Source organism: Oncorhynchus nerka, linkage group LG23, assembly GCF_034236695.1.
Source record: "Oncorhynchus nerka isolate Pitt River linkage group LG23, Oner_Uvic_2.0, whole genome shotgun sequence".
NCBI classification, from domain to species: Eukaryota; Metazoa; Chordata; class Actinopteri; order Salmoniformes; family Salmonidae; genus Oncorhynchus; species Oncorhynchus nerka.
In genome coordinates, this window is record NC_088418.1 from 22,541,347 (window position 1) to 22,563,813 (window position 22,467).

The following is a 22,467-nucleotide window of genomic DNA, read 5'->3' on the forward strand; positions in this document are numbered from 1 at the left end:
GCCTTATTGTGAGTATGGCGTGGGTGTGACAGTATATACACAGGAAAGAAAATACATCCAATACCAGTTCACATCCAGTAAAATATTTATGAAATATTTGCAATATACAACCAAACCTACCCTGCAGTCCCTGTGTATTTTAACACTACAGTACCAAACAATGTATCTTGTTATGTAGTATCCATTTGTGGAGCAAGGACAATTATTTAGAGTTGAATGTGTCACACAGTCCAGATGAATGGCAGTTCTCAATAACACATACAAATAACCAGGCATATGAACCCTGAAAACAGATTGAGTAGGAAGCACATTCAAATGTCTAGTTGTATCACATCAGAAGTCAGAATTCACATCGAAGTTGCACGGGTGGAGGCCAAGTACGCTCTGTGGAAATAATATCAAACATGTGAATCATCCTAACTGACAGTGTCCACAAAATAAATCCCTATATCAAAGCCTACATGCAGAGGCCTTTGTCAAGGACAAGAACACGAGACAAAGACAAGGAATACGATTCAAATGCACATCAACACCTCAAGATCCCTTGCGTACAAAGGAATATACTGTGCCGGAATCAAAATATCCTTCATTCAGAGAGATAGAATCCATTCAAAGTCATGCAGATCCAATTTGAGATGATGCATGCAATGTTATTCTCTGGGTTCAAACCACATGCATTGGTTTCATTTGACATGCTGACACACCCATACCTTTGACCTTTTGGCCAAACACTAAACTGTAGTTAGCTGACTGCTTCCAAACACGTGCCCTTTAAACAAATCACAGGACATACAGCATGTGGCAATGTTTTGGTACCAAAGTTATCAGTTAACGTGAACTATATAAACATCTGAGAACCATTGGTTTTTCACAGACAATTTGTTCAATTAGTTAATGTACTGGAACTTCAATTCACTTCTCAAATTGACTAAACTGAAATGGAGTTAACCCCAACCCTGTTGATGAGTGATTCAAGTCCTGCTCACCAGAGTCCATGAGGATGTGGAGAGGGGTGTGGTAGGCCTGCAGGTACTGCTGGGGGCTCAGAAGGTCTCCTCTGGACAGGAGCTGAACCAGAATATCCTGGGGGACTATCATCTCTGGTACTTCATCCAGAAAAGAGCCCAGAGGCATCTTTGACCCCTGTACAAATACATAGAGAGATGATAGAGGCACCAAAAAGAATGGTCTGTCAGAAATGAGAGATTCCACTTATGGTATCTAGAGTAGGACTAATTTAATTCAAAAATAGCAGGTGGATCTTCCTTTAAATGAGCCCAGGATTTGAAAGTCTCTGTAGTCTAACCGATGCTAATGATGACACACCTTGGTGGCTTTGAGGAGGTGATTCCCCAGCTTGAGCAGCATAGACAGGGCGGTGCTGACCAGTGTGTCGGTGTCCTCTTCCTCCTCCCTCTCTGGCCCGTCTCTACTCAGCATCCCACCCACCCTGGCCGGCACATTCAGCACCTTGTAGCTCCACTGCTGGAACAACCTGCTGGGAAGGTCATGTGACATCACCAGGACCCTGGGCGCCTCGATCAGGACACTGCATGACGATGATAGGGACCATGACAACATCAAGACAGCATGTCAAGCAATGTTTATGGCTGGGTTTTTAGTCAAGCTATATTGACTTTGGCTGGAATGCACATGCTTGACCAGTGGTGGAAAAAGTACCCAATTCTCATACTTGAGTAAAAATAAAGATACCTTAATAGAAAAGGACTCAAGTAAAAGTGAAAGTCACCCAGTAAAATACTACTTGAGTAAAAGTCAAAAAGTATTTGGTTTTAAATATACTTCAGTATCAAAAGTAAATCTAATTTCTAAAATATACTTAAGTATCAAAAATAAAAGTACAAATCATTTCAAATGTATTATATTAAGCAAACCAGGCGGCAAGATCTTCTTGTTTTTTTAGTTTACGGATAGCCACGGGCCCACTTCAACATTCAGACATAATTTACAAACAAAGCATTTGGGTTTAGTGAGTCCGCCAGAGCAGATGCAGTAGGGATGACCAGGATATTTTTTATTTTCTTTAAGAGTGTGAATTGAACAATTCCTAAGCATTAAAAAATGTAAAGAGTACTTTTGGATGTCAGGGAAAATGTATGGTGTAGAAAGTACATTATTTTCTTTAGGAATGTAGTGGAGTAAAAGTACAAGTTAAATAGTAAAGTACAGTTTCCACAAAAAACTACTTCAGTAGTACTTTAAAGTATTTTAACTTAAGTACTTTACACCACTGTGCATAACCCTCGGAACTTAGTAGCAGATGAGATCAAACTATGATATATTGATTCAAATCGGCATGGTAAGATACTCTACCAGTGTGGCCGTTCCTGCATGTCCCTCAGATCCTGCAGCAGAGACACAAGAACCTCGCTGGAGGACTAGCAGAGAAACAAAGAGCATGGTCATTAATGGAAATACCATATCCTTTATGCTAATCAATAGAAAGATGGGCAATGAAGGTTCACCTCTTATTAAAGTGATTGACTGAGACTAGTGCCTTGTCGCTGCATTGACGGGGGATTTTGACAGATTTGTATATATTATATGGGTTTCATTAATAGGTGTTACTGGTTAATCTTGTTTACCTCAATGACATGAAGCATGCAGGTTGGGTACAGCAAAAGCAGGCCTGTGATAGCATCTCCTTGGTAATACCTCTGCAAGCGCTGGTTCAGTTCTTCGTAGTGTACTGTCCAACCAAAGGAGAAAGAATGTACGGTTACTTGCATAACCCCGGTTCACTGATAACATAGTGAGGTATCTCACTGCTGGAAACGCCTTGGTTTGCATGAATAAGCTTTATTGCATCCATTATATTCTATAAGGATCACACCATAATGTCCTTCCTTCTCACTCACAGACCTAGGTGTGTCAGCCAGAAAGTGGCCCATAACAAAAAACTTGTTCAAATAACCCCAACTAAGGAGCATCCTAAAGTAAAGTAACTTTTTCTGTAAAGAGTATTTGAAGAGGAAGTATGTCCCAACATCATACGTTCATAAACACATTATCAAATCAAATGTTATTTGTCACATGCGCCGAATACAACCTTACAGTGAAATGCTTACTTACAAGCCTTTAACCAACAATGCTTAAAGAAGTTAAGAAAAAAAAGTGCTAAGTAAAAAATAGAAAATTAAAGTCATATAATTAAACAGCACCAGTAAAATAACAAGCAAGGCGATATACAGGGGGTACCGGTACAGAGTCAATGTGGAGGCTATATACAGGGGGTACCGGTACAGAGTCAATGTGGAGGCTATATACAGGGGGTACCGGTACAGAGTCAATGTGGAGGCTATATACAGGGGGTACCGGTACAGAGTCAATGTGGAGGCTATATACAGGGGGTACCGGTACAGAGTCAATGTGGAGGCTATATACAGGGGGTACCGGTACAGAGTCAATGTGCGAGGGCACCGGTTAGTCGAGGTAATTGAGGTAATATGTACATGTAGGTAGAGTTAAAGTGACTGGAAAGCATTTTGAACAATGAGTTTGATTTGACCTATCAGCTAGAAACAAAACCATGCTCCGTAGGAGAAAGAGAAACCTGAGTCAGTGTACAAGAAGGACCTCTATCAGTGAAATAGTGATGCCTTGTAATCCGCCCTGGAATGCACAATAGCTCTTAAATGTGTTCTACAGTAATGTTTGGCTGACCTCCCAGGTCTTTTCTGTCTGCGAGTTGCTGGGGGAGGCTGGCGACGACTATCAACCGGTGTAACAGGAACTTCTGGAGAGACAGAGAAGAAGGGTATTAAGCTATCTGATGAGTGAGAGAACAGGTATCAAGAATAGACAAATAGCAGGCCTATTGGCCCTACTTAAATAGTTAAGGCTACAAGCCTACCTAACTCTGGATGAGGTGGGTTTGGTTGGGATAGTGATAAGTAAACAGATGTGTTACTCTTCGGTTGTGTGCGTATGTTATTTTGTCTCGACTGAATAAATAAACTATACATAAAAAATACAAATAAAATAATAATGAAAACAAACCCGCGACCCACTGACAAATCACACAAACAATCAATCAAAGACAAAAGCGACCACTTATGTCGCTTATAGCTGGAGCCGGCCCTGCCATAAACAGCCTATCCTTCCAGGACACTCTTTATACAGTACAAGCTGTTCAAATCATAGCGTTTACATTGCAGGACATTGCAAACAATGTGGACTCTTAGATAAGTAAAGCATTGAACTTGACTCTTGAATATGGCTCCTTTAGCCCTCCCAGACAGTGAACTACACAAACCATCTCCTCTTGAGGATTAAAAAGCCTCCTTTGCTTCATATGGCAGTGAAACAAGCTAGTCCCAACATCTTCCTCCTTCTTTTGGTTAAGACTTAGTAGCTGGCTGGATGTCTCCATTTCTTCTCTCTTTCTCTCTCCGTCTGTCTCTCTCTCAGTCAAGTACTGACTGGGGCAGCAGCAGCAGATAGCCCTCCCTTTGTGTTTACCACTTGCCTGGTATATCCTGGATACCTACTGTTCCCCCTAGTGCAATAAAGCCAATCCTTCTGCGCTCAGCTGCAGTACGCAAGACTGCCAACAGATCCACTGATAACAGACCCAGCCCTATTTGTAAGAGGATGCTGATACGTAGTAGAATGAGGGAGAAGGCAGGTCCTCCTCAGCCACACACACACACACACACACACATACACACACACGCACACACACCACAGTCACCCCACCCACCGCTCCTACAGTACATTCCACGACACTACCCGCCTATGCTTGGGTACCTTATTTACTCTCTGGATTGCCAGTTGAAGGGGATAAGTCTCCATGACAACGAAACATTCTCCTCTTGTAGTAGAAGGTCTCATGTGAATATGAAATAGGGCCTCATTTGAATGTGAAAGAGTGCCACATAACCAGGCCACACCATAAACACCACAGTGGCAGTTTCACCACACAGGGTACAGGGTATTCCAGGTTTGCTTGTTAAAAAATGACTTGCATTGTTATTGCAGGCACACAGACATATCACAGAGATATCTGATAATAAACACATGTTCACACCACTCAATCTATAGGCCTAGGGCTACGGATCACAACTCTGGTGTTATGAGTTGGCATGGAGATCACCCATTTCATGCACTGAGAAGTTTATTTTTCTAGCACTGCAGCACAAAGTGCCAGCACAAACCTTTCTAACGGCCCTGTGGGACTCTTCCAGCTTTGCAAGCAGCGACATTCTGTCTTCAAAGGCTGAGTTCCAGATGGTAAAGGGCGCAATATCAACTTCGTGCGACCTGGAAGCCATTACTGACAATGGATGTTTGGAAGTGTTACTAAGCAACAAATGTGGGAACTGGAATGAGGGGGGAGCAGGGAAAGACTCAAGTTATGCACCTGTTTGTGAGCTGGATCCAAGACAGGTGACTTACCTTCTAGTAAAGCCTTTAATAAAGCCGTAAAAATAAAGTATATAATAAACAGACGTGTCCAGTTAATAAGTTAGCTAAATGTTTCCCCCCAGAATGTTATTCAAGAATAGTAGAGTATGACTAGATCGCACCCAAAAATCTACCAATTCATTCACCACTCAACAACAATACGATCCAGGTTCGAGATAGCCAGGCAAATGTTTTTTTTGTTGTACATTATCAGTCAAATACAGTAAGCGTATAATTGAAAGTATAATTGAAAACGTACATTGCCGCTTTAAACCACCAGATGACGCTAAAACAAAGGTCCACCAATTTTGATGCGCTTGCTCTGCTCATCACGTGCGTGTCTTGCCCTTGTGTAGGCTGCGCGTGAGTCACAGCATCAACAGTTTCCTCCAAGCACAGAGCTACCAGGAGGGACGACTACGGTGGACTGAAAACCATCGAAAGGGGGCGAAACATCGAATGGAAATGTTCAGGTACATCGCGACGTGTACTTCTCAAATTGTGTATAACGTTGACGCGATATATCATTGTCTTTATTTGAGCAAAATGCATGAAAATACAATTCCTTCGAATTGATGGGTGTAGGTAGCTAGCTAACGCGTCGATAGCTAGCCAAGCGACGCCCGGTGTATCCGAGCTGAGCGGCCACCCATGTTTGACAGCTGACAGTTTGGTTTTGACAGTTAATTTAAGCGTATCTTGTAACTAATGACAGTAAGCTAAATGGCAATGGTGCCCGAGCTACATTATTTGCGATAGATATTTAGATAACGATAGTTTATAATCTCTTAGTTTGTTTGAGGGCCAAGGGGCCAGGCTTGAAAGCTGAAGACCCTCAAGCAAGGATGATATTCACGGAAACTTGGCTAGAAATACTCAATCATAGTAGTTAAGTTTGATAGCTACGTTACAACAACATGTGAGTGATATAACTTCATTCACCATATAGCCAATTATTTACTATTATTCTGCACCACATTTTGTGATGTCATTTTTGCCAATGAGGATAATTTCACCTTTCAGTATAATGGAAATCTTGTCAGGCAATGCGTGCAGGGTTGCCAGGTCTAGTTAAAATTTCCAGGGCAATTGCAACTCAAAACCTGCCCACAAGACTTTAAAACTAGCAACAAGAGAGGAAAAATCTAGTCCTAAAAACTAGATATGAGTGACCTCTGGTTCATTCAGCTATCCCTATGGAAAATAATAGGGTTTTGGAATAAAAACTGAAAATAAGGTCTGAGATTAACTAATTTATATGTTTTGTTCTATAATAGCAGTCAGTTAACATGACCTTTATGAATTCTGAAGCCTTTGTGCTTTTTTTTCATTAAATAAATGCTTCAAAATAAACAAAAGTTGCCTTAGCTGATGAAGATTATCTCATAGAACAAAACAAGTTTTCCACAGACCTTATTTGTGGTGTTTAACTGAAAACCCTACAAAAATGGCATTCACTTTCCCCATAGGCTTTGTTCAATGAACCATGGCGGAGTTAGTGCCTACAAAAAGATGCCTGTACTGTTTCTCTCTATGACATGAGGGAGAAGTATGTAGCTAGCTGGTGCTGTTCGTTGTTCTTATATCACTTGTCATGGCGTGCGCAAGTGCTGGCGTTGCTCTCCTCTCACTCACTCCGCTCAACACACACACCCCTCTGGTCCTCCTCATCACTCACTCAGTAACAGCCTGCCTCACTGCCTGTTAGTCAGTAGCAGCAGCAGGTAACAGTGACATTTATAGATTTTATTTGAAAGAGAAATGCCATGGCAACTGCAATGCAATTTAGAAGTAGCCCAAATTTAGAAGTGCCTTGCACAAGGGGACAGCGACATCTAATTTGTTTTACTTTGTTGGCTTCGGTATTCAAACCAGCACCCTTTCGGTTACTGACCCAATGCTCTAATCTCGAGGCTACCTGCCACCCTGCAAAAAATTAAGTTAAACGTTTGAAAATTGACTCATCTGACTGCACGATGACAATGCATGTTAGTAGCCTCATTGAGAATGTTTTAATTAAAAAAATGGGTTAAAATAAAAAAAATATGAAAATAAGTGCCTTTTTGGAAGGCTAACCTGATAGAGACTAGCCAGGTAACATGGCATTAATGAAAAATTGACAAAAAAAATATATAATGTAGTTAGCCAGCTAGTCAAAGAACCACAGTAAGCTCAGCTATCATTGATTAATATTTTGTTAGCTAGTGACGTTAGCAGAACCGCTTGATACGGTACAGGATTTTACTATGGATCTTGGCAGCATCATTTGGTAAGTCTGTTAACAACCCTACATGTCTGTAGCTAACTCTTCTGAACAGACACATAGCTAGCTTGCATTGACTGCATACTCATTTTTCTAGACAGATTTTTCTAACCCAGCCAGCTAGCTAGCCTCTCCTAGGTCAAATCAAATCAAATTTTATTTGTCACATACACATGGTTAGCAGATGTTAATGCGAGTGTAGCGAAATGCTTGTGCTTCTAGTTCCGACAATGCAGTGATAACCAACAAGTAATCTAACTAACAATTCCAAACTACTGTCTTATACACAGTGTAAGGGGATAAGGAATATGTACATAAGGATATATGAATGAGTGATGGTACAGAGCAGCATACAGTAGATGGTATCGAGTACAGTATATACATATGAGATGAGTATGTAGACAAAGTAAACAAAGTGGCATAGTTAAAGTGGCTAGTGACATAAGGATGCAGTCGATGATCTAGAGTACAGTATATACGTATGCATATGAGATGAATAATGTAGGGTAAGTAACATTATATAAGGTAGCATTGTTTAAAGTGGCTAGTGATATATTTACATAATTTCCCATCAATTCCCATTATTAAAGTGGCTGGAGTTGGGTCAGTGTCAATGACAGTGTGTTGGCAGCAGCCACTCAATGTTAGTGGTGGCTGTTTAACAGTCTGATGGCCTTGAGATAGAAGCTGTTTTTCAGTCTCTCGGTCCCAGCTTTGATGCACCTGTACTGACCTCGCCTTCTGGATGATAGCGGGGTGAACAGGCAGTGGTTCGGGTGGTTGATGTCCTTGATGATCTTTATGGCCTTCCTGTAACATCGGGTGGTGTAGGTGTCCTGGAGGGCAGGTAGTTTGCCCCCGGTGATGCGTTGTGCAGACCTCACTACCCTCTGGAGAGCCTTACGGTTGAGGGCGGAGCAGTTGCCGTACCAGGCGGTGATACAGCCCGCCAGGATGCTCTCGATTGTGCATCTGTAGAAGTTTGTGAGTGCTTTTGGTGACAAGCCGAATTTCTTCATCCTCCTGAGGTTGAAGAGGCGCTGCTGCGCCTTCTTCACGACGCTGTCAGTGTGAGTGGACCAATTCAGTTTGTCTGTGATGTGTATGCCGAGGAACTTAAAACTTGCTACCCTCTCCACTACTGTTCCATCGATGTGGATAGGGGGGTGTTCCCTCTAGGTTTGGCACATCTGATGTTCCTCACTGCAAACAATATTGAATACCATTTTATGCCTAGTGTACACGATCTGCCTGCAAAAGTTACTTTATTATTGTAATTATTACCATGCAGTTAGTTTATTAAGCTTATTTGCTGTTAGAATAATAGTGAAGACTAGAGGTCGGCCGATTTATGATTTTTAAATGCCGATACCGATTATTTGAGGACCCAAAAAAGCCGATACCGATTAATCGGTCGATTTACAATAAAATATATAAAAAATTACGTATTTGTAATAATGACAATTACAACAATACTGAATGAACACTTATTTTAACTTAATATAATACATCAATCAAATAAATAATGAAACATGTTCAATTTGGTTTAAATCATGCAAATACAAAGTGTTGGAGAAGAAAGTAAAAGTGCAATATGTGCCATGTAAGAAAGCTAATGTTTAAGTTCCTTGCTCAGAACATGAGAACATATGAAAGCTGGTGGTTCCTTTTAACATGAGTCTTCAATATTCCCAGGTAAGAAGTTTTAGGTTGTAGTTATTATCGGAATCATAGGACTATTTCTCTCTATACCATTTGTATTTCATTAACCTTTGACTATTGGATGTTCTTATAGGCACTTTAGTATTGCCAGTGTAACAGTATAGCTTCCGTCCCTCTCCTCGCTCCTAGCTGGGCTCGAACCAGGAACACATCGACAACAGCCACCCTGAAAGCAGCGTTACCCATGCAGAGCAAGGGGAACAACCACTCCAAGTCTCAGAGCGAGTGACGTTTGAAATGCTATTAGTGCACACCCCGCTAACTAGCTAGCCATTTCACATCGGTTACACCAGCCTAATCTCAGGAGTTGATAGGCTTGAAGTCATAAACAGCGCAATGCTTGAAGCACAACAAAGAGCTGCTGGCAAAACGCACGAAAGTGCTGTTTGAATGAATGCTTACGAGCCTGCTGGTGCCTACCACCGTTCAGTCAGGCTGCTCTATCAAATCATAGACTTAGTTATAACATAATAACACACAGAAATACGAGCCTTAGGTCATTAATATGGTCGAAACCAATCATCTCGAAAACAAGACGTTTATTCTTTCAGTGAAATACGGAACATATTTTTATCTAACGGGTGGCATCCATAAGTCTAAATATTCCTGTTACATTGCACAACCTTCAATGTTATGTCATAATTACGTAAAATTCTGGCAAATTAGGCGGCCCAAACTGTTGCATATACACTGACTCTGCGTGCAATGAACGCAAGAGAAGTGACACAATTTCACCTGGTTAATATTGCCTGCTAACCTGGATTTATTTTAGTTAAATATACAGGTTTAAAAATATATACTTCTGTGTATTGATTTTAAGAAAGGCATTGATGTTTATGGTTAGGTACACATTGGAGCAACGACAGTCCTTTTTCGCGAATATGCACCGCATCGATTATATGCAGCGCAGGACATGCTAGATAAACTAGTAATATCATTAACCATGTGTAGTTAACTAGTGATTATGATTGATTGATTGTTATTTATAAGATAAGTTTAATGCTAGCTAGCAACTTACCTTGGCTTACTGCAAGGCAGACTCCTCGTGGAGTGCAATGTAATCAGGTGGTTAGAGCGTTGGACTAGTTAACTGTAAGGTTGCAAGATTGAATCCCCCGAGCTGACAAGGTAAAAATCTGTCATTCTGCCCCTGAACAAGGCAGTTAACCCACTGTTCCTAGGCAGTCATTTACATTACATTTAAGTCATTTAGCAGACGCTCTTATCCAGAGCGACTTACAAATTGGTGCATTCACCTTATGACATCCAGTGGAGCAGCCACTTTACAATAGTGCATCTAAATCTTTTAAGGGGGGGGGGGGTGAGAAGGATTACTTTATCCTATCCTAGGTAATAAGAATGTGTTCTTAACTGACTTGCCTAGTTAAGTAAAGATTAAATAAAGGTGTAAAAATAATAGTAATAATAATAATAATAATAATAATAATGGGGGTGGAAACGGCCAAATCTGTGTCCAAAAATACAGATTTCCGATTGTTATGAAAACTTAAAATCGTCCCTAATTAATCGGCTATTCCGATCAATCGGTTGACCTCTAGTGAAGACATCTAACTATGAAATAACACATGGAATCATGTAGTAAACAAAAGTCTTAAACAAATCAAAATATATTTTAGATTCTTCAAAGTAGCCACCCTTTGCCTTGATGACAGCTTTGCACACTTTTGGCATTCTCTCAACAAGCTTCACCTGGAATGCTTTTTCAGTTTTTTATGCGGAGCACTTGTTGACTCCTTTTCCTTCACTCTGCAGTCCAACTCATCCCAAACAATCTCAATTGGGTTGAGGTCGGGTGATTGTGGAGGCCAGGTCATCTGATGCAGTGCTCCATCACTCCTTCTAGGCCAAATAGCCCTTACACCGCCTGGAGGTGTGTTGGGTCCTTGTTGTGTTGAAAAACAAATGATAGTCCCACTAAGCGCAAACTAGATGGGATGGCGTATCGCTGCAGAATGCTGTGGTAGCCATTTTAAGTGTGCCTTGAATTCTAAATAAATCACAGACAGTGTCACCAGCAAAGCATCCCCACATCATCACACCTCCCCCATGCTTCACAGTGGGAATTACACATACAGAGATCATCTGTTCACATACTCTGCGTCTCACAAAGACACAACGTTTGGAACCAAAGATCTCAAATTTGGACTCATCAGACCAAAGGACAGATTTCCACCAGCCTAATGTCCATTGCTCGTGTTTCTTGGCCCAAGCAAGTCTCTTCTTATTATTTGTGTCCTTTAGCAGCAATTCGACCACAAATTGACAGTTGTGGCTGTTTTGCGTGATGTATTGTTGTCTCTACCTTCTTGCCCTTTGTGCTGTTGTCAGTGCTCAATAATGTTTGTACCATGTTTTGTAGGGATGGACAATATATCGGTGAGCATATCGGAATCGTCCGATAAAAGCTAAAAATGCCAACATCAGCATAGGACCAATGTCTGGTTTAACGCCTGTGCAAAACCGATGTCAAAGCTGACGTGCATACCTATATAACGTAAGTAGATGACGTAATGACGCCATGAAAAATACAGCGCTACACAGAACAAAAGCAGAAAAATACAAAGCGCACACTTCCAACAACTCAAGCAGTTATTTGAAAGAGTAAGAACTTTTCAGCAAGACAGCTCAAAGGCGAAATCCATTAACGCCAAGATAATGGAATTCATTGCCCTTGACAATCGACCATCCTCTGTCGTGGATGATGTTGGCTTTTGCTGACTGGTCGAGCCCCGGCACACACTATTTTTCAGATGTTGCCCTACCGGAGTTGCACAGTATTATTGAAACCTACATCTATGGGATACTTTCTATGGGCATCCACTGCTATTAGCTTCAAGACTGACATTTGGACCAACGATGTCGGCCCCATGAGCATGCTGAGTCTGACAGCACAGTGGGTTGAAGAGGATTTCATGCTTAGGAAAGCCATATTGCATGCTCAAGAATGTGCTGGTTCTCATACCGCTGCTTCCATTTCAATGGCATTTGAGAACATGTTTGAAACTTGAACACACTCCTAGCGCCGTTCGAACAACTGACTCGAGAAATAAGCTAATCAACTGTGTCTGCCCTCTGTCATGGCATTGAAATGCCTGCTCAACTAAACTGCCGACACAGACCGTGGGGTTAAAACTTACAAAAGTACGCGAGGCTGTGAACAAGCGATTCGGTGGCGTTCTCTCTGAGCCTCTACTGTGTTGCCACCATGCTCGATGCTAGGTACAAGGACCGTTACTTCGACGCAGACAATAAACAGGGTTTACATGAAATGCTACATACACAGTTGGACAAGATATTTATATTTATATTTTAGTCATTTAGCAGACGTTCTTATCCAGAGCGACTTACATGAGCAATTATGGTTTAGTGCAGGGGTGTCAAAGTCAAATGGACGGAGGGCCAAATAAAAAAATCAGCTACAAGACGAGGGCCGGACTGTTCGAATGTTCATTGAAATTTTTTTAAATGACGCATATAGTCTAGTGAACCTAATTGAACCTACTGAAAACCTAACAAATATATTACAATATGATCAGATAAATAAAGCAATATTTTCTTATGGCTCTGTCAGTAATCTTTAATTTTCAACAGACACAAAAGACAAATTTCCTTTATATAAATATCCCCATAACATGAACATTAAATGAAAGAAACCGGTATTCAAGGCACCATCAGTAGACTATATTTTCTATTTTAGCAAAAGTGGGCTAAATTTACTTCAAAGAAAAAACAATAATAGCAATTTTCTATCATCCACTCAACTGAAATATTTTTAAAATATAATTGGATTGAAATACAAAAAAATAAAGTGCAAAAATCTATTAATCAAAAACAACACTTTGTTTAAGGAGAAGTAACATGCAGTGAAAACATATTAAATTTTAACTTTTAAACTTGAACTGAGTAAAAACTCTAAATATGTGATTGCACAGTAATGTTCACTTGTTTGAGGTTGAGGGTGATACTTGGTGGTGTCCCATCTTTTCCACAAGTTCATCAATGTTCGGGGTAAGGCTCTGAGCTGAAGAAATCCTCAGAATTGAGTGGAGGTGTTCAGCAGTAAGTCGACTTCTGTGTGATGTTTTGTTCAGGTTCATCAAAGAAAACAGTTGTTCACACAGGTATGTGCTGCCAAACATAGACAACGTTTGAGCAGCCTGGATGCGCAGCTGGGGCATTGTGCCGGGAGGAAACGGGCGAACTCCGCAGCACCCACTGCCGCATATTTTGCCCTCAGTGCATCATTGCATTGGAGGTCAATCAACTCCATTTGGAGGTTTGGTGGTGAGCTTTCCACGTCAACAGCAAATGGGTTACCGAGCAGTTCCAACCTGCTTTTTTGTGCTTCAAAGTCAGCAAATCGGCGTCGAAAGTCAGCGGCAAGCATACCTATTTTATCAGCCAACTGTGTGCTCGGGAACGCACTGGTAGAGAGCTTCTCTTTCATGGTCTGGCAGCTGGGAAAGTGGCTCAAATTTTCTTTCCGCATCTGCGTCTCCCACAGAGTCAGTTTGGTTTTAAATGCCTTCACTGTACTGTACATATCAGAGATGACACGATCCCGACCCTGCAGCTGCAAGTTTATTGCATTCAGATGACTCGTAATGTCACACAGAAAAGCCATTTCACACAGAAACATTTCGTCTCGGAGTTGTGTTGTGTCTTTCCCTTTGCTGTCCAAGAACAGACAAATCTCCTCACGAAGCTCGAAACATCTTTGAAGCACCTTTCCCTGGCTTAGCCATCGCACCTCTGTGTGATAAGGCAAATCACCATGCTCCGTTTCTAACTCCGTCAGAAATGCCTTGAACTGGCGGTGATTCAAACCTTTGGCTCTGATAAAGTTAACTGTGCGCGTGATGATGCTCATTACATGCTCCATTTTCAAGGCTTTACCGCACAACGCTTCCTGGTGTATGATACAATGATAAGCTGTCAGCTCACCTGTCGCGTTTTCCTCTTGCATCTTTTCCCGTATCTTCGCCACCAGTCCGCTCCTGTGTCCACACATCGCAGGTGCTCCGTCGGTTGTCAAACCCACGAGTTTTTCCCAAGGCAGCTCCATCTCATTTACACATCTTGACACCTCTTCATACAAATCATGCCCCGTAGTTGTGCCATGCATAGGACGTAAAGCCAAAAACTCCTCTGTCACGCTTAGGTTGGAGTCCACTCCGCGGATGAAAATTGACAACTGGGCAATGTCAGAAATGTCGGTGCTCTCATCCACAGCCAAGGAATATGCAATAAAATCTTTTCCTTTTTCACAAGCTGCTCTTTTAGATTGATGGACAACTGGTCTACTCTCTCGGCAATGGTGTTTCTGCTCAGACTCACATTTAAAAAGAGTTGCCTTTTTTCTGGGCAAACTTCGTCACAAACTTTAATCATGCAGTTTTTGATGAAATCCCCCTCCGTAAATGGCCGGGCTGATTTAGCGATCTCTTCTGCCAAAATAAAACTGGCCTTGACAGCAGCCTGGCCTTGTGATTTGGCTTTTTTGAACAGAGCCTGTCGAGATTTGAGGCCTCGTTTTAATTCCTCTGCCTTTTGTAGCCTTTGTTCCATGTCCATATTCTTGTTTTTGTCCGCGTGTTTCGTTTCATAATGTCGTCTCAGATTATACTCTTTCAGTACCGCCACACTTTCTCCACACAGAAGACACACAGGTTTTCCAGCTACCTTCGTGAACATATACTCCGACTCCCACCTTGTTTGAAACCCCGGTTCTCAGTATCCACCTTCCGTTTTGCCATTTTTGATGGGTATCTGAAAGTTAATTTTACTGTGATGCTGACGACTGCTGTGCCAATAAATATTGAAATGAAGCAGCCTACTGCTCGGTGCGTCACCTTTGCATTGTGGGAAATGTAGTATTGGTGCGTGTAAAAGATCTGCGGGCTGCCGGCTTGCTGCGGGCCGGTTCTAATAATAAATCAAGATCATCCCAGGGGCCGTAAAAAACCTTCTTGCGGGCCGGATGTGGCCCGCGGGCCTTGACTCTGACATATGTGGTTTAGTGCCTTACTCAAGGACACAGACAGATTTTTAACCTAGTCAGCTCGGTGATTCAAAACAGTAACCGTTCAGCTACTGGCCCAACGCCATTAACCACTAGGCTACCTTCGGCTAACCACAAACTGACCAAGAACCCCCCCCAAAATGGACATGTATGAATACCATGAAGGATGATGCAGACGCACCTTCTCTTTAGTGAGATCATTCAGGTAGGAGTGGTAGCTGTCCAGCTGTTCCAGGGATGGGACAGAGTCCATGTCGATACAGAAGGGAACTGAACACATGATGTCACACAGCTCCCGGTCCTGCTTGTACAGAGTCTTCAGGTCTTTAACCCTCTGATTCTTCTGTTTCATCATCACCTCCAGCCGTGACCGGATGTCCTTCTCCAGCTGCAGCATCGTCCTCCTATAGACACATCGAAATGAAATGGACACTTTCCTGTGGCGGTCCTCATCAGAGCCAGTTTCATCATAGCGCTTGATGGTTTTTGCGACTGCACTTGAAGAAACTTTCGAAGTTCTTGAAATTTTCCGAATGGACTTTCATGTCTTAAAGTAATGATGGACTGTTGTTTCTCTTTGCTTATTTGAGCTGTTCTTGCCATAATATGGACTTGGTCTTTTACCAAATAGGGCTATCTTCTGGATACCAACCCTACTTTGTCACAACACAACTTATTGGCTCAAACGCATTAAGAAGGAATGAAATTCCACAAATGAACTTTTAACAAGGCACACCTGTTAATTGAAATGCATTCTAGGTGACTACCTCATGAAGCTAGTTGAGACAATGTCAAGAGTGTGCAAAGCTGTCATGGAGGCAAAGGGTGGCTATTCTCAAATATAAAATATTTTGATTTGTTTAACACTTTTTTTTGGTTGCTACATGATTCCATATGTGTTATTTCATAGTTTTGATGTCTTCACTATTATTCTACAATGAAGACAATAGTACAAAATAAAGGAAAACCCTTAAATGAGCAGGTGTGTCCAAACTTTTGACTGGTACTGTGTGTTTGTGTTTGAGTTTATTTTATTTTTTACAGGGACACTGCACATTAATCAACGTTTCAGTAAAAGTGCTGGTTTTAGCCAGCCGGCTAATTTTCAACCGCAGTCCCTGGGCAGGTTATTAAAAACAATTACAATATAGACAATAGCAACATAGGACAAGCAAGACATAGCATACAGACAGAGCAACATAGGACAAGCAAGATAGAACAAAAAGCAGCAAGACAAAATTCATAAAAGCAACAGTGTTTCCACACCTTACAGACATAGAAAGCGGCAACACACAGCTAGGGACCATGTTCACAAATCTTAGCCATGTCTTCAAGCATTTTGTGAAAGTGTGATGTGGTGCAGTTATGCGTGTCTGATGGCAGTGTACTCCAGACATGGGAAGCTCACAGAGAAATGGATTTACTAAAGGTGCTTTTCCTTAAGGGAACTATACAGTCACCTCTCATGGCAGACCTTGTGGATCTGCTGCCATATGTTTGGGTTTTCTTTTTAACAAAAATACTGAGTGGAGGGGGAGCCAGGCCATTTAGGATCTTGAATACAAGACATGCATCGGTGTATTGCACAAGATTTTCCCAACTCAGGAGCTCATGCTTTCTGAGGATGTAACAGTGATGATGGCTATTGGGCTTCCTATCAAGCACTTTGAGAGCCTGTTTGTAGACAGACTGAATAGGTCTTAATGTTGTACAGCAAGCTTGGGCCCAACTAGTCAAGCACTATGTTAAGTGGGGGAGTATCATAGATTTGAAGTACAGTTTTGCTACCTCTGTAGTCAAAAAAATAAATCGGAAATGAGTTAGGTTGAATTTGGTTATTTGAATTACCTTCGTTTTTTTATAAGATAAGTTTAATGCTAGCTAGCAACTTACCGTGGCTTCTTACTGCATTCGTGTAACAGGCTCCTCGTGGAGTGCAATGAGAGCCAGGTGGTTAGAGCATTGGACTAGTTAACTGTAAGGTTGCAAGATTGAAATCCAGAGTTGACAAGGTAAAAATCTGTCGTTCTGCCCCTGAAGAAGGCAGTTAACCCACCGTTCCTAGGCCGTCATTGAAAATAAGAACTGACTTGCCTAGTTAAATAAAGGTGTAAAAACAAAAAATTATAATAAATAAATAAAATCGTCAAAATCGGTGTCCAAAAATACCAATTTCCGATTGTTATGAAAACTTGAAATCGGCCCTAATTAATCGGGCTTTGTGATGGCCACTCCAATACTTTGACTTTGTTGTCCTTAAGCCATTTTGCCACAACTTTGGAAGTATGCTTGGGGTCATTGTCCATTTGGAAGACCCATTTGCGACCAAGCTTTAACTTCCTGACTGATGTCTTGAGATGTTGGTTCAATATATCCACATAATTTTCCTTCCTCACAATGCCATCTATTTTGTGAAGTGCACTAGTCCCTCCTGCAGCAACAAAGCACCCCCACAACATGATGTTGCCACCCCCGTGCTTCGCGTTTGGGATGGTGTTCTTCGGCTTGCAAGTCTTCCCCTTTTTCCTCCAAACATAACGATGGTCATTATGGCCAAACAGTTATTTTTTTGTTTCATCAGACCAAAGGACATTTCTCCAAAAAGTATAATCTTTGTCCCCGTGTGCAGTTGCAAACAGTAGTCTGGCTTTTTTTTAATGGTGATTTTGGAGCAGTGGCTTCTTCCTTGCTGAGCAGCCTTTCAGGTTATGTCGATATAGGACTTGTTGCACTTGTGCGTCAATCGACGCTCAGAGGTTAACACAGACTTTGCTTGATAAAAGGACACAAAAACATATGCTAGTGGGTTTTTGATTGGACTATACAGGCTTATTCAATGTTAGCTAACTACTTTGTTATTGTGGACATCATTAATTTAGCTCGCTTACTAATGTCGGGTGACGGTAGATCCGATGCCCCTGCCCATGTAAAAATAGCTTTATTGTAGCCTACAGCTGAATAAGCTCAAACGCATGCAAGTGGATATTTTTACCACACTATACTGGCTTGTTAACATGATTATTAGCATTTCATTGTTGTTCCATCTCAAATTGGTAGTTTTAGCTTTCAGTTTGTTCACTTCTCGATCAGTTTTGATCAAAAAGCCGTGAGTGAAGTACGTGTGCTGAACTTTCCATGACATTGTATCATTATGGCTGCAGCCACATCTCTCTAAGCTTGTGCTAGGCACTCAAATGTTTAACATTATGTTCTAAAAGCATTTTCTTAACATGTTCAAGGTTACCATACTTGACATGTAAAAGAATGTTGTAGGTTGATTTGAGTGTTTCAGTTCCACTTTAATACTAGAATGAGTAGTGGACTTTAAGTAAATCACAGAACAAGCTAGACTACATGGCAAGTTGGCAATCCTCCACTGCAGTATTCTGTTCATCCTCCACTGCAGTATTCTGTTCATCCTCCACTGCAGTATTCTGTTCATCCTCCACTGCAGTATTCTGTTCATCCTTGTAGGATTTCTGTACAGAAAATTAAGCTGTTTTACTGCCTCGCTCAAGACTGTCTGACTCAGTCTCTCAGTCCTTTGTGGCCATGAATAGTATTTTATGTCACTACATTCAATGTAACTTGATGCCAGAGCAAAGGTCAGTCTGTCAGCAACATTTGTTCCCAAGGTTTCTATCAATGCCACTAACTGTACTGCACAACAGAAGTATTGTCCATCTGTCTATTTAGCTAGGCTACTTCTCACTCTTTTCTTGAGTGGTAGTCTATGGGAAATTCCATGGTTACAGAATTATGCTGAGACTGATTTTTTTACTTTAAAATGTATGCCAAACAACTATTGATTTCAATGTTTAACTAACCATACAACTCTATGCACAATGACTACTTTGAACAGTTTACACAGTGCAAAACATTTACTGGAAAACTGAATTATGGTAAAAATCTGTTTTATTCTGTAACCAAACTTTATATCTGCACAGTTCTTCCTGTAAAATTGTCTGTGGAAATTGTTAAAAATAGCCCATGTGCATATGGTTTATTAAATTTGGAAATCAAATATTTTGGGGGGCGGTATACATTTTAAAGTGAAGAATCTGGAATTGCCCCTACTTAACACTTAGTTGCCCACTTGTATTAATTGCAGGGCAGAAGGTCAGTGTTAGGGACTTTTCACAGATCACGTAGCCATTTGCTTTGTCTTTAAAAAAATAAAAATAAAACAAAACCAGTTAGGCTAGTTGAGAACAAGTTCTCATTTACAGCTGTGACCTGGCCAAGATAAAGCAATGCAGTGCGACACAAACAACACAGTTACACATGGAATAAACAAACATACAGTCAATAATACAATAGAAAAGGTCAGTGTGTGCAAATTAGGTAGGATAAGCGAGGTAAGGCAATAAATAGTAATAATACATTTACATTTACATTTATGTCATTTAGCAGACGCTCTTATCCAGAGCGACTTACAAATTGGTGCATTCACCTTATGACATCCAGTGGAACAGTAGTGCATCTAAATCTTTTAAGGGGGGGGGGGGTTTCAGGTGTCTCCGGAAGGTGGTGATTGACTCCGCTGTCCTGGCGTCGTGAGGGAGTTTGTTCCACCATTGGGGGGCCAGAGCAGCGAACAGTTTTGACTGGGCTGAGCGGGAACTGTACTTCCTCAGTGGTAGGGAGGCGAGCAGGCCAGAGGTGGATGAACGCAGTGCCCTTGTTTGGGTGTAGGGCCTGATCAGAGCCTGGAGGTACTGAGGTGCCGTTCCCCTCACAGCTCCGTAGGCAAGCACCATGGTCTTGTAGCGGATGCGAGCTTCAACTGGAAGCCAGTGGAGAGAGCGGAGGAGCGGGGTGACGTGAGAGAACTTGGGAAGGTTGAACACCAGACGGGCTGCGGCGTTCTGGATGAGTTGTAGGGGTTTAATGGCACAGGCAGGGAGCCCAGCCAACAGCGAGTTGCAGTAATCCAGACGGGAGATGACAAGTGCCTGGATTAGGACCTGCGCCGCTTCCTGTGTGAGGCAGGGTCGTACTCTGCGGATGTTGTAGAGCATGAACCTACAGGAACGGGCCACCGCCTTGATGTTAGTTGAGAACGACAGGGTGTTGTCCAGGATCACGCCAAGGTTCTTAGCGCTCTGGGAGGAGGACACAATGGAGTTGTCAACCGTGATGGCGAGATCATGGAACGGGCAGTCCTTCCCCGGGAGGAAGAGCAGCTCCGTCTTGCCGAGGTTCAGCTTGAGGTGATCCGTCATCCACACTGATATGTCTGCCAGACATGCAGAGATGCGATTCGCCACCTGGTCATCAGAAGGGGGAAAGGAGAAGATTAATTGTGTGTCATCTGCATAGCAATGATAGGAGAGACCATGTGAGGTTATGACAGAGCCAAGTGACTTGGTGTATAGCGAGAATAGGAGAGGGCCTAGAACAGAGCCCTGGGGGACACCAGTGGTGAGAGCACGTGGTGTGGAGACGGATTCTCGCCACGCCACCTGGTAGGAGCGACCTGTCAGGTAGGACGCAATCAAAGCGTGGGCCGCGCCGGAGATGCCCAACTCGGAGAGGGTGGAGAGGAGGATCTGATGGTTCACAGTATCGAAGGCAGCCGATAGGTCTAGAAGGATGAGAGCAGAGGAGAGAGAGTTAGCTTTAGCAGTGCGGAGCGCCTCCGTGATACAGAGAAGAGCAGTCTCAGTTGAATGACTAGTCTTGAAACCTGACTGATATGGATCAAGAAGGTCATTCTGAGAGAGATAGCGGGAGAGCTGGCCAAGGACGGCACATTCAAAAGTTTTGGAGAGAAAAGAAAGAAGGGATACTGGTCTGTAGTTGTTGACATCGGAGGGATCGAGTGTAGGTTTTTTCAGAAGGGGTGCAACTCTCGCTCTCTTGAAGACGGAAGGGACGTAGCCAGCGGTCAGGGATGAGTTGATGAGCGAGGTGAGGTAAGGGAGAAGGTCTCCGGAAATGGTCTGGAGAAGAGAGGAGGGGATAGGGTCAAGCGGGCAGGTTGTTGGGCGGCCGGCCGTCACAAGACGCGAGATTTCATAAATATCTTGATGAGTGTAAATAGTGGCGAAATAATTAAACACTGGAGTGATAGATGTGCAGAAGATGAGTGTGCAAGTAGAGATACTTTGATGCAAAGGAGCAAAATAAATAACATTATGGGGATGAGGTAGTTGGATGGGCTATTTACAGATGGGCTATGTACAGGTCCAGTGATCTGTGAGCTGCTCTGACAGCTGGGGCTTAAAGTTAAGGATCTGATGGAATTGTTGGTAAAAAAAAAAACTACTTTTACTTTGTATTTGCCCTAAAAAATATAATAGTATTGACTGAGCTCGTACCTGTAAAACCCAACGTTTGTTATGTCGAAGTTATTTGCCCAGATACTCTCACAACTTTCTTTGCAGATATGTAATGTGACACACCCACTGTGAAACTATATTTTGCAATTGTCAATGATTGTCAGCACACTGGTATCCATGTGCTAGAAATTCCTCTCTGCTGCTGAGAGATACAGTGCCTTCAGAAAGTATTGACTAGAGGTCGACCGATTAATTGGAATGGCCGATTTAATTAGGGCCGATTTCAAGTGTTCATAACAATCAGAAATCGGTATTTTTGGACGCCGATTTTGCCAATTTTGATTTTATTATATATTTTTTTACACCTTTATTTAACTAGGCAAGTCGGTTAAGAACATATTCTTATTTTCAATGACGGTCTAGGAACGGTGGGTTAACTGCCTTGTTCAGGGGCAGAACGACAGATTTTTACCTTGTCAGCTCAGGGATTCAATCTTGCAACCTTACGGTTAACTAGTCCAACGCTCTAACCACCTGCCTCTCATTGCACTCCACGAGGAGCCTGCCTGTTACGCGAATGCAGTAGAAGCCAATGTAAGTTGCTAGCTAGCATTAAACTTATCTTATAAAAAACAATCAATCAATCATAATTACTAGTTAACTACACATGGTTGATGATATTACCAGTTTACCTAGCGTGTCCTGCGTTGCATATAATCGATGCAACG

General features: G+C 42.0%; 2 protein-coding genes across 7 annotated transcripts in view; one reads left to right on the top strand and one right to left on the bottom strand.

Annotated features, from left to right (window-relative positions):
* Positions 1–67: 67 nt before the first annotated feature.
* tex47 (testis expressed 47) lies at positions 68–5,303 on the bottom strand. 4 transcript variants are annotated; one of them, XM_029629278.2, is made up of 8 exons: positions 5,178–5,303; positions 3,685–3,757; positions 2,607–2,710; positions 2,335–2,399; positions 1,327–1,549; positions 987–1,143; positions 711–769; positions 68–384 (listed from the first exon to the last, which is right to left on the bottom strand). In XM_029629278.2, exons 1-7 carry the CDS (start codon positions 5,292–5,294, stop codon positions 732–734), a joined length of 777 nt encoding a protein of 258 aa, XP_029485138.1. In that variant the 5' UTR covers positions 5,295–5,303; the 3' UTR covers positions 68–384; positions 711–731. The 4 variants fall into 4 exon arrangements, with proteins under 4 accessions (XP_029485138.1, XP_029485136.1, XP_029485137.1 ...); XM_029629276.2 differs by lacking the exon at positions 711–769; XM_029629277.2 differs by lacking the exons at positions 711–769; positions 5,178–5,303 and adding an exon at positions 4,277–4,587.
* A 501-nt stretch (positions 5,304–5,804) lies between these two features.
* ndel1a (nudE neurodevelopment protein 1-like 1a) overlaps positions 5,805–22,467 on the top strand; it is a 39,997-nt gene continuing 23,334 nt past the window's right edge. For all 3 annotated transcript variants that reach the window (XM_029629280.2, XM_029629282.2, XM_029629279.2), the window contains exon 1: positions 5,805–5,900. The gene's annotated coding sequence lies outside the window, so the exon portion shown is untranslated. The remainder of the gene's footprint in view (positions 5,901–22,467) is intronic.